The sequence below is a fragment of the Sinohyriopsis cumingii genome, chromosome 11 (assembly GCF_028554795.1).
Source record: "Sinohyriopsis cumingii isolate HCF-2022 chromosome 11, ASM2855479v2, whole genome shotgun sequence".
NCBI classification, from domain to species: domain Eukaryota; kingdom Metazoa; phylum Mollusca; class Bivalvia; order Unionida; family Unionidae; genus Sinohyriopsis; species Sinohyriopsis cumingii.
In genome coordinates this window covers 36,801,549-36,815,818 of record NC_142971.1, presented here as the reverse complement: position 1 = coordinate 36,815,818, position 14,270 = coordinate 36,801,549, and the positions used below count along the sequence as shown (strand labels likewise).

General features: G+C 34.5%; 1 protein-coding gene across 3 annotated transcripts in view; it reads right to left on the bottom strand.

Moving 5' to 3' along the window:
• LOC149787924 (interferon-related developmental regulator 1-like) overlaps positions 1-14,270 on the bottom strand; it is a 52,168-nt gene that overhangs the window by 25,945 nt on the left and 11,953 nt on the right. For 2 of the 3 annotated variants that reach the window (XM_089974176.1, XM_089974175.1), the window contains exons 2-6: positions 13,945-14,058; positions 8,369-8,453; positions 4,504-4,584; positions 1,986-2,181; positions 1,445-1,495 (exon numbers count right to left, since the gene is read on the bottom strand). In XM_089974176.1, the coding sequence (XP_089830302.1) occupies positions 1,445-1,495; positions 1,986-2,181; positions 4,504-4,584; positions 8,369-8,453; positions 13,945-14,058 (527 nt within the window). Of the gene's footprint in view, positions 1-1,444; positions 1,496-1,985; positions 2,182-4,503; positions 4,587-8,368; positions 8,454-13,944; positions 14,059-14,270 lie in introns of those variants that run through there. The other variant, XM_089974177.1, reaches the window with a different exon arrangement.

Sequence of the window (14,270 nt, the reverse complement as noted above, 5' to 3'; positions counted from 1 at the left end):
ACCAGGCTGGGTCTGCTGCCATGTTATATCTAGCAGAAAGGACCATTATTCAACTGCCTCAGCACAATACAGCCTTACAGGTATTGATATGCCATTAAACTTCAAAAGAAAAAAACACCTCATCATACAGATAGATGTCCACTATGATTTCAATCAGGCGTGTCTGGGACCAAAACATAAAATCCTTAAGATTGTTGGCCACATGATCAACAGTTCCTTATCACTATTATGCATATTATTAAAATATATATTTTCGAAAGGACTGTATACACAGCTACAGACTACACAGTGTGAAGGACTAGGCCACATGCAGCCAGCAGGTATGAAATGTCAAGTTTAGATGAAACTTAGTATAACTGATTATAACATGAAGGTGGCTGTTAAACAGACGACCAATATAGCAGGTTTTCAAACAGTTTAATGTATCAGTTCAAATCCAGAAACATGAAGTAAAGACACAAACTGCAATCCGTCCACAAAGTATGATAAACGCAGATGATGAACCAGTTATTGTGTAGAAAACATTTTTCTTCTTTTGGCCTAAATGATCTTGACCTTTGGTGCTCAAAATAAATATGGTTCTTCCTTATTGTAAGTGCACACCATCCACAAAGTTTGGTAACTGAAGATAGTGGAAAACTTAAGATATCGTGTGGAATTTGTTTTCTTTCTTGCAATAACAGTGACCATGATCTTTTGATCCCAAGACCAATACAATTTTTCCTTAATGAAAGTACAAGCAATCCACAGAGTTGTTGTTGTTGTGGGGTTTAATGCCATTTTCAGCACACGATAGGCTATACATGGCGGCCAGTATTAATGATGGAGAAAGAACCCGGGAAAACCCCGGAAAGAACCACCGACCCATGAGAAGCTACTGGCAAGCTTTCTCACATACCCACATTGGCTGAATCCGAGACTTGAACCGCTGCAGACAGAGATGAGATGGCAGTGATCCGAAACGGAGAGCGCTCTAGACCACTCGGCCACTCAGGACCCAGTTGATGGAGAGATGACATCATGACATAATGTGCTATGTCACATGGCTCGTGTATTCAAAATGTTACAATCTGAACTATCTGCACCTCTAACAGGCTATATTTAGGATTATGAGAATGTAAATCACAGGCAGGCCAAATTACTTCGATGAATGAACAAACTTTAATGCAGGGAGTAGAGGACCATGGACCAGAGAAAATATCAACTCTTACTACAGACAACTGTACTTTTAAAATTTGATAATAAAGTTGAAAAAATGTACAAATATATCTTTGTTATTGAAAGAACTCGCACATAAGTACAAAATATTCTTCGGAAAATGTCGATTTTGGGATGAACACCGACAAGAGCTCAAATTTAAATTTTTGGGAGGATTTATTCAATGAGAAACACAAAGAAAAATTAAGTTTTGAGGGAATAAAACTTAAGATTGATAAATGCTTACCTCAATATCACTACTTGCAATAAAAACGCACATGACAACTGTAACTGCACACTGAAATTAAAATTAAAGTTATTTTTCAGGCAAAAAATAGTGGAAATTCGTGTTTTCCTTCTAAATCATTTTCAAAAAAATCTATTTACATGTAATAAATTTTTTTTTATAAAAATTGGTTTATGATCTGTACACTAATAAATTAAGACAATATAAATCAAATCTGAGTGATTAAGCAGTTTATTTAAGACAGTATTTGCCTTTTAAAAAGAAAACTATATTTACTTCATGTATCAAGCAGTCATACAAATACTGACATTCTTTGTTTCTTTATTCACTTGCCCTGAATATGATGGCATCATTGTGGTTTAAGATTCTCAACTTATATGGTATAGGTCGGGTTATGCTTTTTCCAATCTTCTTTGCCAGATTCTTGAAAATGGTCCATTATGAAACAGCCCAAACAGGGTGAAGCTAATACCTGGGTGAAGTATGCTTTCATTGGTCTTTAATAATTGTACTGAATACCTCCCATTATAAAATGTCTCACCTCTCCTCTTGCTTTTAGACAAGCTGAATTATCAGCTATGATGGTTAATAGGACCGGCTGTAGTTCCATCACTAGGCTTTCAGCCTCCGGACCAAGCTGAATACATAGCAAACTGTAGCACTTGGCTGCCAGGGCCTGCTCATCTCCACTCCCCTTTTTCAGGCAACGGATCAAGGCATCTGAAACTGTCATTTTCCTAAAAAAAAGAAATTGGGATTATCAATGTATTGTCACAATATTTATGTCACAGTTATCTACAGTAAGTTTTTATACTGAACAAAGTACTCCATTTTAACATTGTTTCTCTCAAACTGGCATGTACTGGTATGTTTAACAAACAATAAATACAAATGAAGAGACCCTAATGGGCTCAGATTGCTCACCTGACATTTGCCTAATTGAGAAATGCATGAGTAATTGGCCCAAAAATGTGTATTAGCATCATTTGTCCAATATTAATAGGTTCCTATGCAAGGATGCTTTGTCAAATTCTGCTCAGCAATTATTGGAGATAAAGTTGCGAAAATGTTTTCCTACATCTTCATTTTATATATTTTTAAGGAATTTCAAGCTATAAAACTATCTGCCAAATTTGGTCTAACTTTTTCCAAAGGTTATTTATATGTTAAACAAGATTTTAAATTTTTTTATTAATAGCAACTGCGTCTGATGACAGATTGCTATCATTTGTATAATTTTAAAAGCCCTTCTGGTGAGAATGCTTTCAGCAAAAATTTCCCAATTCGGCTGACCGGATACATTTTTTTTGCCTACTATTTTAGCAGTTCGGCATCATTTATACAAACCTGAAAACAATTTATATCAGGATGCTTTCTGTAAAATTTGGTCAAATTCTGTTCGACATTTTTTTAAAGAAGAATTCACACTGAAGATTTTTGTCTACTTTTACTAATGACAGCATTACTGGATGGAGGATTCACATGTGAAAGACCTTCAGACCAGGATGCTTTCCGTCAAAATTAGTTCCAGTTTCTGTGAAGTCACTTAAAGTTTTCTTCTATTTTTCGTAAATGGCATCTATACTTGAAAGCCTTTATAATTTCTTCATACAATGATATTTTCTATCAAATCTGGTCAAACTCTGCTGCATGGTTTTTCAGAAGCTATTTAAAGGTTTTGCTATTAAATAAATTTGATCCAACTCAGATCAGAAATATAACTCCTAGATTTTTGACAAGTTCAATCAAATAGATACAGTCACATAAAGAGTATGCATGGGTTTCACACATACTCAACCAAGATCTTGATGACATAGATCCGTTTGATCAAAATTACAATCTCTGAGTGTTGGAAACAAATCTCCATATCAGTTTGACAGGGTTCCTGCCACAAGTTTAGAATGAGATTTCAGACCTTTTCCAGACCAAAACAATTACAATTTCCAGACCTAACCAACTGACAAGTTTATTGACATAATGAGGCTAAAATACTTAAAACTGCATGTACAATGTGAGGGGCAATGCCATATGTTGTCAGGTATGATATCTTGTTCTCCTCACATGACCATTGTTTTAGCAATTTCATTATCAGGGAACATTAATGTCAGAATTGATGACATGTCATCCATGCTTTTAAATGAATAATGCAATGTCACACACTTTAGAGACCATATTAATTCTGCTCTGTTGACATCATCTGTGGCTAGTTTTTTTTTATTGGGTAGCTTGCAGATGGGCAGGTGTTCAAATTGGATGGAGACACTTTCAGGGGTGAAAAACACCTTGTGGGGAAAGCAGATGTATTTAGAGAGAGCTGTGAGCAAAGAGGATTTCAACAAAAACACAGAAATAATGGAACCTGATCTTGAGGAAGCTTCGATGTATTTTGATGATTTCATATGGCTTTTAAGAGCTGAAATCCCCACGTTGGAAATGTCAAATTCTTTCCTGCATAGCCGACAGGATGCTAAAGTTTGGAAGGCCCTATCCTGGCTTTGAAGTCATCAGCTTCTTCCCACAAGGGTTATAAATACAATGTCCAGGCATTCTTTATATATCAGGTCAACACAGGCACACACAAAGATTGGTTCAAGAATGTCAAATCAAATAAATTTCAATGAAATTAAAATGAACTCTCCAGCACAACACAAAACTTAATGAAATAATCCATGAAATGGAAAATGTAGGTTAATCCTCAACCAGTCAGCAAACACCAGTCCAAATGGTGAGGCCTTCTCCCACGATTTTATCAGCTATACGCACCTTGAAATGTTGCGTTCTACAGTAACGCCTGAAGCGCTCTGAAAAGAGCAGTCATGTTTCTGGTTTCCAGTTTCTGAAACAATGAAAATTTAAGACCATTCTCTAATGTTTTAGTCATTTATAAATTTTCTAGAACTTTTCAAGTTCTGGATAAACCATTTTCAAATTTAAAACATTCACCAGAAATCCAGACCCATGCGGGGACCCTGGTTTGAGATTTATGCATCCAGAAACAAAACTGTTTGGGAGAGACAAGAGGGATCACAGACAGACAGAATTATAAAAACAACTAGTACCTGTCCTGCAGGAACTCGTACAAGTATTTCTTAGAAAATGCCTTGATGATTCCTTCCAAGCATGTCTTTCTGCCCTGTGCACTGTAAAAAAAAAAAAAAAAAACTTTATCTTACATGTAAAAATAAGCTTGGACCTATACTGCATATACTTTAAGTACAAGTTGTGAACTGTAAGGCCATTTCCATTCTGGAAAATGATTTCAACATTAGTAACATGAAAAAATTGACATGCCTTATTGTTTACTTTGAATGAAGCCTCACCAATACTAGTGCATCTTGTACAGTGAAATGTGTTTATGCAGATGCTGCCAGTATAAAGACAGGGATTTTTGTTAGGGGTCCTTGTGTGGCTGAAAATAGTTTCCAGACTTTAATGAAAAAGATTTCAAAATCATGCTAAGTTCCCAATTGTAGAAAATTACTCCTGAAACCTTTCTTCACAACTGATCAAATTCTATATCTGAAAATGATGGACTCAAGAACTCATTGTTGCTGCACTAGAAATATTTCTGAAAATAGTTTTTATGGGGTACCAATCTTCTGTGGATTTCATGGTGGCGACAAACCAAGAATTTAAATGACTCAATTAAAATAACCCTTCTATAGGTACAAAAGGACCCCTTCTCCAATCCACATACTTAAATAACAATGAAAATTTCATTTTTGCAAAAACACAAAAATATATTAACAGTATTAAAAAGAACAATTCTTCATTTTACTTTCACATTCAACACAAAGGACACCTGCCAAAACACAAAATTACATAGTCTCTTAATTGTCTCTTATTTTCAACGTTCCATGTTACTACATACTTGTACACAAATTCAACACTTTATGAAATACATAATAATTCTCTGATCCTTGGGTAGAATCCAGCAAATCATGTGCCCAGAGCCCCTAAGGCTATCAAAATATCATGCCTGGGCTGTAATATGATGTGAAGAATTGTTCAACATTTTGTTCAAAATATAGACATATTATAGCAGAACTCTGGACCAGAAGGTAATGAATTGGGCATTTTACTCTATGATGTGGAACTAATTCTGTCTGTTGAAATTCAGTAGCAAGAGATATTCTGTGAATACTGCAAAACACAAAACTTATGCCATTGAGACCAAGTCTTAACCAGCTTGCGGCAAATACCTACCTACATTTTCAAGGCAATAACAAATAACATAGTGGACATACATGTATATTGTTCAAAAGTAAGGTACATGCACTAGCACCCAAAACAGGAACAAAATTTTACTTCATTTTAATGCAAACCCCTCCCCCAATATAACTGTAACACACAATTTAAGCTATGAAAATGCATAAATTACAAAAATAATAAAAAGAACATGACCAGAAGTTTTAATGTGTTCGATATTTGAAGTCTCTTTCTCCTTCATTGTTTAATCATATTCATTCATGTCTGACTTGACATTTTCAAATTTACTACATAAAATGATCGAGTAATGCAAAATTATCTTCTTAAACCTTTTTTTAAATAAAAAGATGAAAGAAATTATACAGAAAATGTTTCAACATAACACTAAAATGCATGCTGTATTTTAGATTTTACCTTTAAATTTAAAAAAAAATATAAAAGAGTTTACTGAGTAATGACCAAGTTTATTCTTTATTTTAATTAGATCTTAATGGTCATTTTTGTTATATAAAAGTAGTAAACCATATTTTACATCATGGGCATAATGACAACAGAACCAGTCAAAACTGCCTACTGACTTTTGTAGGAGAAAAGTAATTCATTTCCTTATGTACACTGAAAAATAAAATGAGCAATGTATTTCATGAAGTATTCCAATTTATTCCCAAACAATGAAGCCATTCATATACTTCAACTATTTTTAACACACAATTTTGCTTGTATCTTTGCAGTTGGGATTTTTTTAACCTTACAATGTTAATACCAATAATCTACACATCACTAAAGATTGTCCAGAAAACAAAAATACAGTGGTTGCTGCATGTAAACTTCAGCAATAACATTATATTATATTCCTTGCTGTGGGTCTCAATTTGTGCAAATGCTTGGAAAACTCAGTATTGCTAATGGTTAATAATGTGAAAAACCATCACCAGGTTTAGGATATAGATGTTTAAGTAAATGAAAATATTAAAAGAAAAACTTTGTCAACAGACAACTGTGGTGAAGGAAAATAACAAATTGTCGTTATTTTCCAAATGCTTTAATAGCATTTCATCAATATTTTATTCATCTGATGCAAAATTATGCAAAAACTCTATTCAGACTGGAGATAATCATTTTGCCAAAAGACTAGCACTGACCATGTAATTTTAGTCATGGTTACTGTGACTATTTTGTTTTATTAGTAGTTTTATTAGTAGTGTCACTCACTGATTTCTTTTCCATGTAGTACGAGGCATGAACTTTTTGAAACGTTCTGACTGGCAAAATTTTAAAATCAAATAGGGAAAATTTGGTGAGCTTTCTGCATTGGAAATGGGTCAAATTGATGCTGATGATAATGATTCCATCAATTTGTTTATACTGTGAATCTGAAGATATTTATCAGTAAAACAAAAGATGACTAAACTCCAAATTCAGAAATGATCAAAATGGTTGATCATGTTTTCATTTACTTCATTTCAGTAATTTTTGCATTTTTAAAATATTTAAACTGTGTGAGAAAATTATATTAGTTTTTAGCTCTACAGATCACATACCAAAAGAGCTTATAGGATGGTCTAAAATACAAGCTTGAAAATAGAAAATAGAAAACAAGCTTTAAATAGCAGTCAAAAGTTTGCCAACAACAGCGTAACTAGTAGAAAATTCTGCTTGTCAGTCATTAACAGCATGAAATATTGGGTTAATGACTTATTTTATTAGGTTTGGATGTGAACACATCCAGAGTCATAACTCGAATCTGATTGGACTAAAAAAATTAAACACCCCCCATGTGTAATACCATGGGCAAGTTTTGGACAGGATTTCTGTTAAAAACAATGGTCATTTTCACTTCCTGGACATCAGAGGTAAATTGTAAAAATGAGCCAATAACTTTTCTTTACATTTAATGTATGTAGTAATTCATCCATTGCAATTTCAGAAGCTGGCATTGTCTAGCTGGCAAAATTCATTTTCCCTATTTTAATAGATAATAAAGATAGTGTACTTCAGACTAATTCAGGATGATTTTTTTTTAGCATAAGGGAGCAGTCATTTTAGTTACCAGTGTGCTTAGATCATGTACAATTCCATAAGTACAGTATCCAAAGAAATGTCAGTCACATTACATCAAAGTAGCATAGAGGTATGCCATCCTTCTCTCCAACTGTGCATGAAACAACTTCACGTTACATACATCACTCTCTCAAAAGTAAATAATAACTGGTCAGGTCCCCCCTTAGCAGCACTAGCCCACCAGACCTTTAATATGACTTACTTGTTTATATTTACAGAAGAGCACAAGCTTTTAAACCCTTAAATCAAAAGAATCCTAAAAGTGCAATGATGTAGGTAGAAGTCAGTTGATAGTGAGAGACCGTGGTGTACATTGTTACTAAAGAGTAGCAAATTTAGTATGCAATATATGAAACACCAGTCTATGATCTTCATCAATCAAATGTTCTCTACCACAGCTACTGAACATGAGCAATATGGGCTTAAAGTCTAGATGGATGACTATGAACATGGTTAAGTATGGATTGTTTAAAGTTTATGACCACAGAGTCGTAACAATCAGCACCACAGAGTTAGTATTGTGTTGACTCAAACTCTACAATTACTTCCGCTACTACTGCTAAACTTGTTAAATCGAAAATCTAATGACAGTGTAAAATCTAGGAATTGTTATGAAAAATACACATACACTGATCAATATATTTAGCTACTTACCTTTTTTGCGATAAACCATCTATACAGTCCTTCAGCTTTTCCTCAAACTGTTCCTGTGCACTGACTTCATCTACTTCATCTGCGCCTATTCAGTCAATACATGGGAAAATTATCCAAAAGTTCTTTTATTACATGTGGCCAATTTACTGTAAAAATGTCTAATCAATGACAACTTTTATCATTTGACCTTAAAACCTGTGCACTTGGACATTTTAATCACGATGATACAATATTCATTATTAATCCACCATGCCTTAATAAAAACAAAATCATTTGAGATTATGTGATACCCTCTGTCTATGTTTTGGTCTGTTGGTCACCATAGCTCCTAATAAAATCCTTGGTTGAGAACATAAAAATGTGTAGTTAAAAGGCTCGAATTTAAGACAAATTTCTTTGTAGCCAGAAGGACTAATATATTGAGAAATTTACTAGTCCTGCCAAATCTTTACTAGTCTTGTTCACAAAACAAGGCCACACAGCTTTTATGTACGTTTACCGATTCAATTATAAAGTTCAAACAACCCGCAACAAAATAGGATGTTTTCTGTGTGTTTGTTTTTGCGAATTGTGTACACCAATTACACCACATAACGTTCCTCGTCATAATTCAGCCATTCCCTGTCTTTTGTCCATTTCTTCTGAAATTTTCCATTATGCTTTTCCGTATCATAAGAATTATTCCTCATCATTCTCATTCAACTTTTGCTTTTTTTCCCATGGCTGAACACCTATCAAATGCCACATTTTACCTGTCTTATAAGGAGGGAATTGTGCCTTGTTTTGAAATACGAGGTGTTATAGTATAGCGATGCGAATTATTTAAAGCAAGAAAAGGAATGGCAATGTCCTTTATGTAAAAAAGTCAGAGCAAGAAACACATTTCAAAACACGTGGCTTTGCCCCCCTCTCACAATTAAATGGCCTCTCCATAACAAAAACTTAATTTCAGTGGATGTTCCGCATGATCAAAGCAGTGGCTATTGTAAACACTGTTATAATATTAGCATCAGAAGATAGTGTTAGTTTCAGCTTGTAAAAGGTGTATTCCCATCAAACGAAGCCATCTGACACTTGGTGCATTGTATTTAACTGCTCCAATTACGGTATCATAAGTCTAAGTTTGGTAATTGTTGGCAATTAATCGAACCTCAATGTATTGTTGAAATTAATAATAAGGTGGAAAATTTTCAAATCTTAGATGCCCATTTGGATATCTCCACGTGTATTCAATTATTTGTTCATTCTTGTAAGGGAAAAATATAAAAGCTATTCTTATCATCAGAGAAAAAGTAGTATGAAAAGGATGTGTCAATAACGTAATCATAATAAACTGATCCAATTCTTATAATTATTTTGATAAAAATGTAAAATACCATGTTTCCTGTTTGTGACTTGGAGCGTTTGGGTAGCGAGCAAAGAACAAAAAAGAACCTTAAACAAAAAAAAGTGCAAACTAATTTCTTTGAATAGTTTTTGCTATGTTCTTTTGTGTAGGATATGGCTTTGAAGTTTGTTAATGTGGTCGAGTGAATCAAGTGTGATACCACAGCATTTTTTCATTTAATTTGTTTTCAGATTAATTTGGATCAATTACCAAACTTCCGTTGTTAATGATGGGACCATAATTTGCGCTGTTAAGTGAAATGCACAAAATTGGATGGATTCTTGTTATAGAAACGCACCTTTCCGAGGCAGAAATTGACTTCATCTTCTCATGCTAATATTTTATGACTGTTTACAATGGCCACTGCTTTGATTCTACAGAACATCTGCTAAGTCAAGTCTTTATTAGGGAATGGCGTAAACAAACACTGCCTATTGATAACCTAAACTTACTAGCCCATTGGACTATTAACATTATGAAAGTTACTAGTCTGACAGGAAATCTGCCAAGCCTTGGGCTTGCGGACTACCGCTAATTTCAAGCCCTGAGTTATATTGTCCTTGGGCTAGCCATCTGTATAAGGAATGTCATCACTGGCTCCCACTCTTGCATCACTGTGATGGTGTAAGATGCGTGCAATTCTCATAATACCACTGCTTAATTTTAGTATGTCAGAAAAACCTGTGATCCAAGTTATAACATTTGGCATGTGTAGAAAATGCAAACAAAATGACCAAGTAGGGTGCTTCCTGATGAAATTTCTTCCCATGCTGTTGATTTCATATATTATGAAAACAACTTGTATCTTCTGAGGGCACAATATCATCTGTCAAATACTGAATAACCCTATGACCTAAATTTTGTATATTTGCTTAGTATTTATACAGAATATTGAGTACTTCAAAGGTAATCGGTGTTCTTAAAGTTTCAGCAAAACTTCTTTCTGGGTACATAAAGTTATTTTTCATAATTTTAAGAAGAATTTTTTTTGTGTGTTTTAGAAAAATACATGTACATGAAATTTCAGAAGCCACAACATGATTGTCCTGTATAAGAAATCTCTTCCCCAAAACGTAGACGTTTTTACACATTATTTTTTATACTTTAAAATGCAGATGAAATTTTGGGAGCCATGCTATGATCATGTTATATCCAAATTTGTGTTCTAACAGAGTGTGCTTTAGTGGGGCCACACTGTACTTTTTGTCAAACTATTGGAAATTTCAGTTTGCCAATTTCTTAGAAGATACAGGGGTTTTCTCTTTTTAGTAACACTGGCTGTATTTGATGGCAGACTGACATTATTTGTACAAATCTGAAAGAGATGTATGCTATGATTCTTTCTGTAAAGTTTGGTAAAATTATATGGAGAGGTTTTTAAAGAGAATTCATTAAATGTTTCTCATTTGTTCGCAACAGTTTCCATTTCCAATGGAAGATTAGCATCATTTCTACATTACAGAGAGCCCTGTTGGCCAGAATGCTTTATGTCATATTTGCTCAATTTCTGTGAAGCAGTCTTTGTGAAAATCAATTTAGTAATGGCAGCCATATGTGGTGGATTATGCATAATTTGCACACATTTTAAAGCACTTCACAGCTGAATGCTTTTTTTTATAAATGTGTGTGTGTGTGTGATTTGGATTTTTAACCCTTTACCTCACAGAGCATAGTTACAAAGTGCAGCGCGCTATAAACAGAACACCTGTTATCTATTCGACTCCATATGCATACGGTTGCCTGTTAAGCAGTGTAGTGTATGTTACGTTTAACAGCAATTGGCAGCGTGACCAACCGTAGTTGCCATTACTCATACTTGAAATGTACAAGTTTTTCATCTGCGTCTACATCACTAAGTCATCTGAATTTGATAATTTATAAAAACTAATTGCTGTCTACATCAATATCAGAGCCTTTACCTAAGTTATTGAATATTTCATAGTTGTGATTCTAATTGTGAAAACTTTGTTAAGTACTGAATGAAATCCACAACCACCATTTTGGAGAGTGGAGATTAAGACCTAGTTACTTTAAAAGGCAGATATCGACCAGTGCACAGACAGTGACCATGTGATCTGATGTAATTGTCATTAGCAGAAATGAATGTAGTATCTAATAAGGGTTTTTCCCTGAAGGTGGCGCTACGAAAACCAGCTTAAAATGGCTGATGTTTACAGCCGACGTCAAAAGACGCTTCCATGCAAATGGTGTAGAGGCGTCCAAAGAAGCTTGCATGAGGTAAAAGGTTAACGTAGCTTTAAAAAAAAAATCAGTCATATCGCTATGATGTCTGCAGTGTGACAATTTATAATGATGTCTAGCACTGAACCATCATGCTGCAGTCATGCAGCATGATGTCCCACCTGTCACATTATCCTGACGCCAGGCCAACCAGTCCTAACACTAAACCCTTAATGCTCAGTGCGAAGCAAGGCAGCTGTTAGTACCATTTTTATGTCTTTGGTATGACTCAGCCAGGGATAGAACTTACGACTTCCCGCATTTTTTAAAAATGTGGTCAAATGGTGTTTATCTTTTGGGCATTTAAAGGTGTATCTATTTTTAGTAATCATGGCTATTTCTGATGACCAATCATTGTCTTTAAAGAAAATCAAGTCCTGATGTTTTCTTTTAAATTATGTCAAGTGATTTCTGAAAAGTTGATGAACACACGTTTTTCTTTTAGTGATGGTGGCAAAACTTTTAAAGAGTTTTGAGCCAGGATGCTTTCTATCAAATGTGGTAAGCCAGGATGCTTTCTATCAAATGTGGTAAGCTAGGATGCTTTCTACCAAATGTGGTAAGAAAGGATGCTTTCTATCAAATGTGGTAAGCAAGGATGCTTTTTACCAAATGTGGTAAGCAAGGATGCTTTCTACCAAATGTGGTAAGCTGGGATGCTTTCTACCAAATGTGGTAAGCTAGGATGCTTTCTGTCAAATGTGGTAAGCCAGGATGCTTTCTGTCAAATGTGGTAAGCTGGGATGCTTTCTGTCAAATTTAAGCCAGGATGCTTTCTACCAAATGTGGTAAGCTAGAATGCTTTCTACCAAATGTGGTAAGCTTGGATGCTTTCTGTCAAATGTGGTAAGCCAAGATGCTTTCTATCAAATGTGGTAAAACTCTCTTAAACATTTTTTGTATTTTATTACAGCAACTATGAAGAGACAACAAATCAACAAACCATAATGACTATTTGGCCTTACAGCCAGGTGAGCTAAAATTCTAGAATTATTATATCAACAATGTGGAAAATGCAACTCGGATTTAAATAATGCTGTATTAGTAAACTTATTTATACTTGGACTGTAAATAAAAAAACCTAAGCCAACTAAATCTCTTTGCTGAAAAAAATCTTTGTGTACAAAATATTTTCTTTTCTTATTTGATCACAGAACAGCATATTTAGAATGTTTTGTTTGGCTATTGAAATATATGCTTATCAATCTATTACACCAAGTAACAATATTAGCAATGTTTATACAACACTTCTCTAACCTTTCTCGCTGTCCCACCCATCTCCAAAGTCTGTGAACAGAAGGGTGAATTTCATTTGCATACTGGAAATAATCTATTAATTCCCAGTCAATGTTTACAAAGTCATTGGATCGGATTCTCTATAATTTCCAAGATGTGACATAGAGGCCAATTCCTGATGATAAGGATTAGCCCCATGGTCAATGTCAGCTTCATGTACAAATTTGTCTTTCCATGCCTAGTTAAGTGTACATCTGGTTATACAGTGGGTACCTCAACAGTTTAACATTTATGTGCAAAGAAGCCACAACTCCTGGCTCCTGGGGAATGGACCAGACGTCTAGTCTGAATCCCCCAATCTGACATTTACTGACGCAAAGGTCAGTTAACCAAACCCAAAATTTCTCAGATATATGTGGTTGTTCTCGTAATTTAGGAGTTATTTAAAATTTATGAACCTTCCCCTTATCCAATCAAGGTGCATCAAAATTCTAAAATGCTGAACACATCAAACCACCCATATCATACCCCAAAATTTAAGGTCTCTATATTTAACTGTACAGGAGTTGTACAACATTCCCAACACATATATGTGCAGATCATATAATTTCAACCCCAAAACTATGGGGATAATTAACAGGAAAAATATCTTGAACTTTAATCTCAAGTGTACATTTAAAAATGAATTAAACACTGGATAAGTCAGACTCACCTTCTTCTGGTATGCTCCCACTTTGATCATCCGAGAGAACACTGGCTGTGCTCCAGTTATCCCCAGTATCATACTCTTCATCACTTGGTGGCCGTGAGTCGGCCTTTCGCCCTCCTGTAGATAAAAATATACTTTGTCATTTAAATGGCAGGAAAGAGAATAAAATGATACATTTGTGACCGAATCAATATCTTAAAAACAGATTTGCAACAGCTTATTACTGAATATGTTCTTTGGCATATATGTAACTTTTCAACTAAGCATTTTTAATTAAATGACCAATAAATTTTAACTCTGTCAACTTTACAAAAAAATTGGAATTTTCT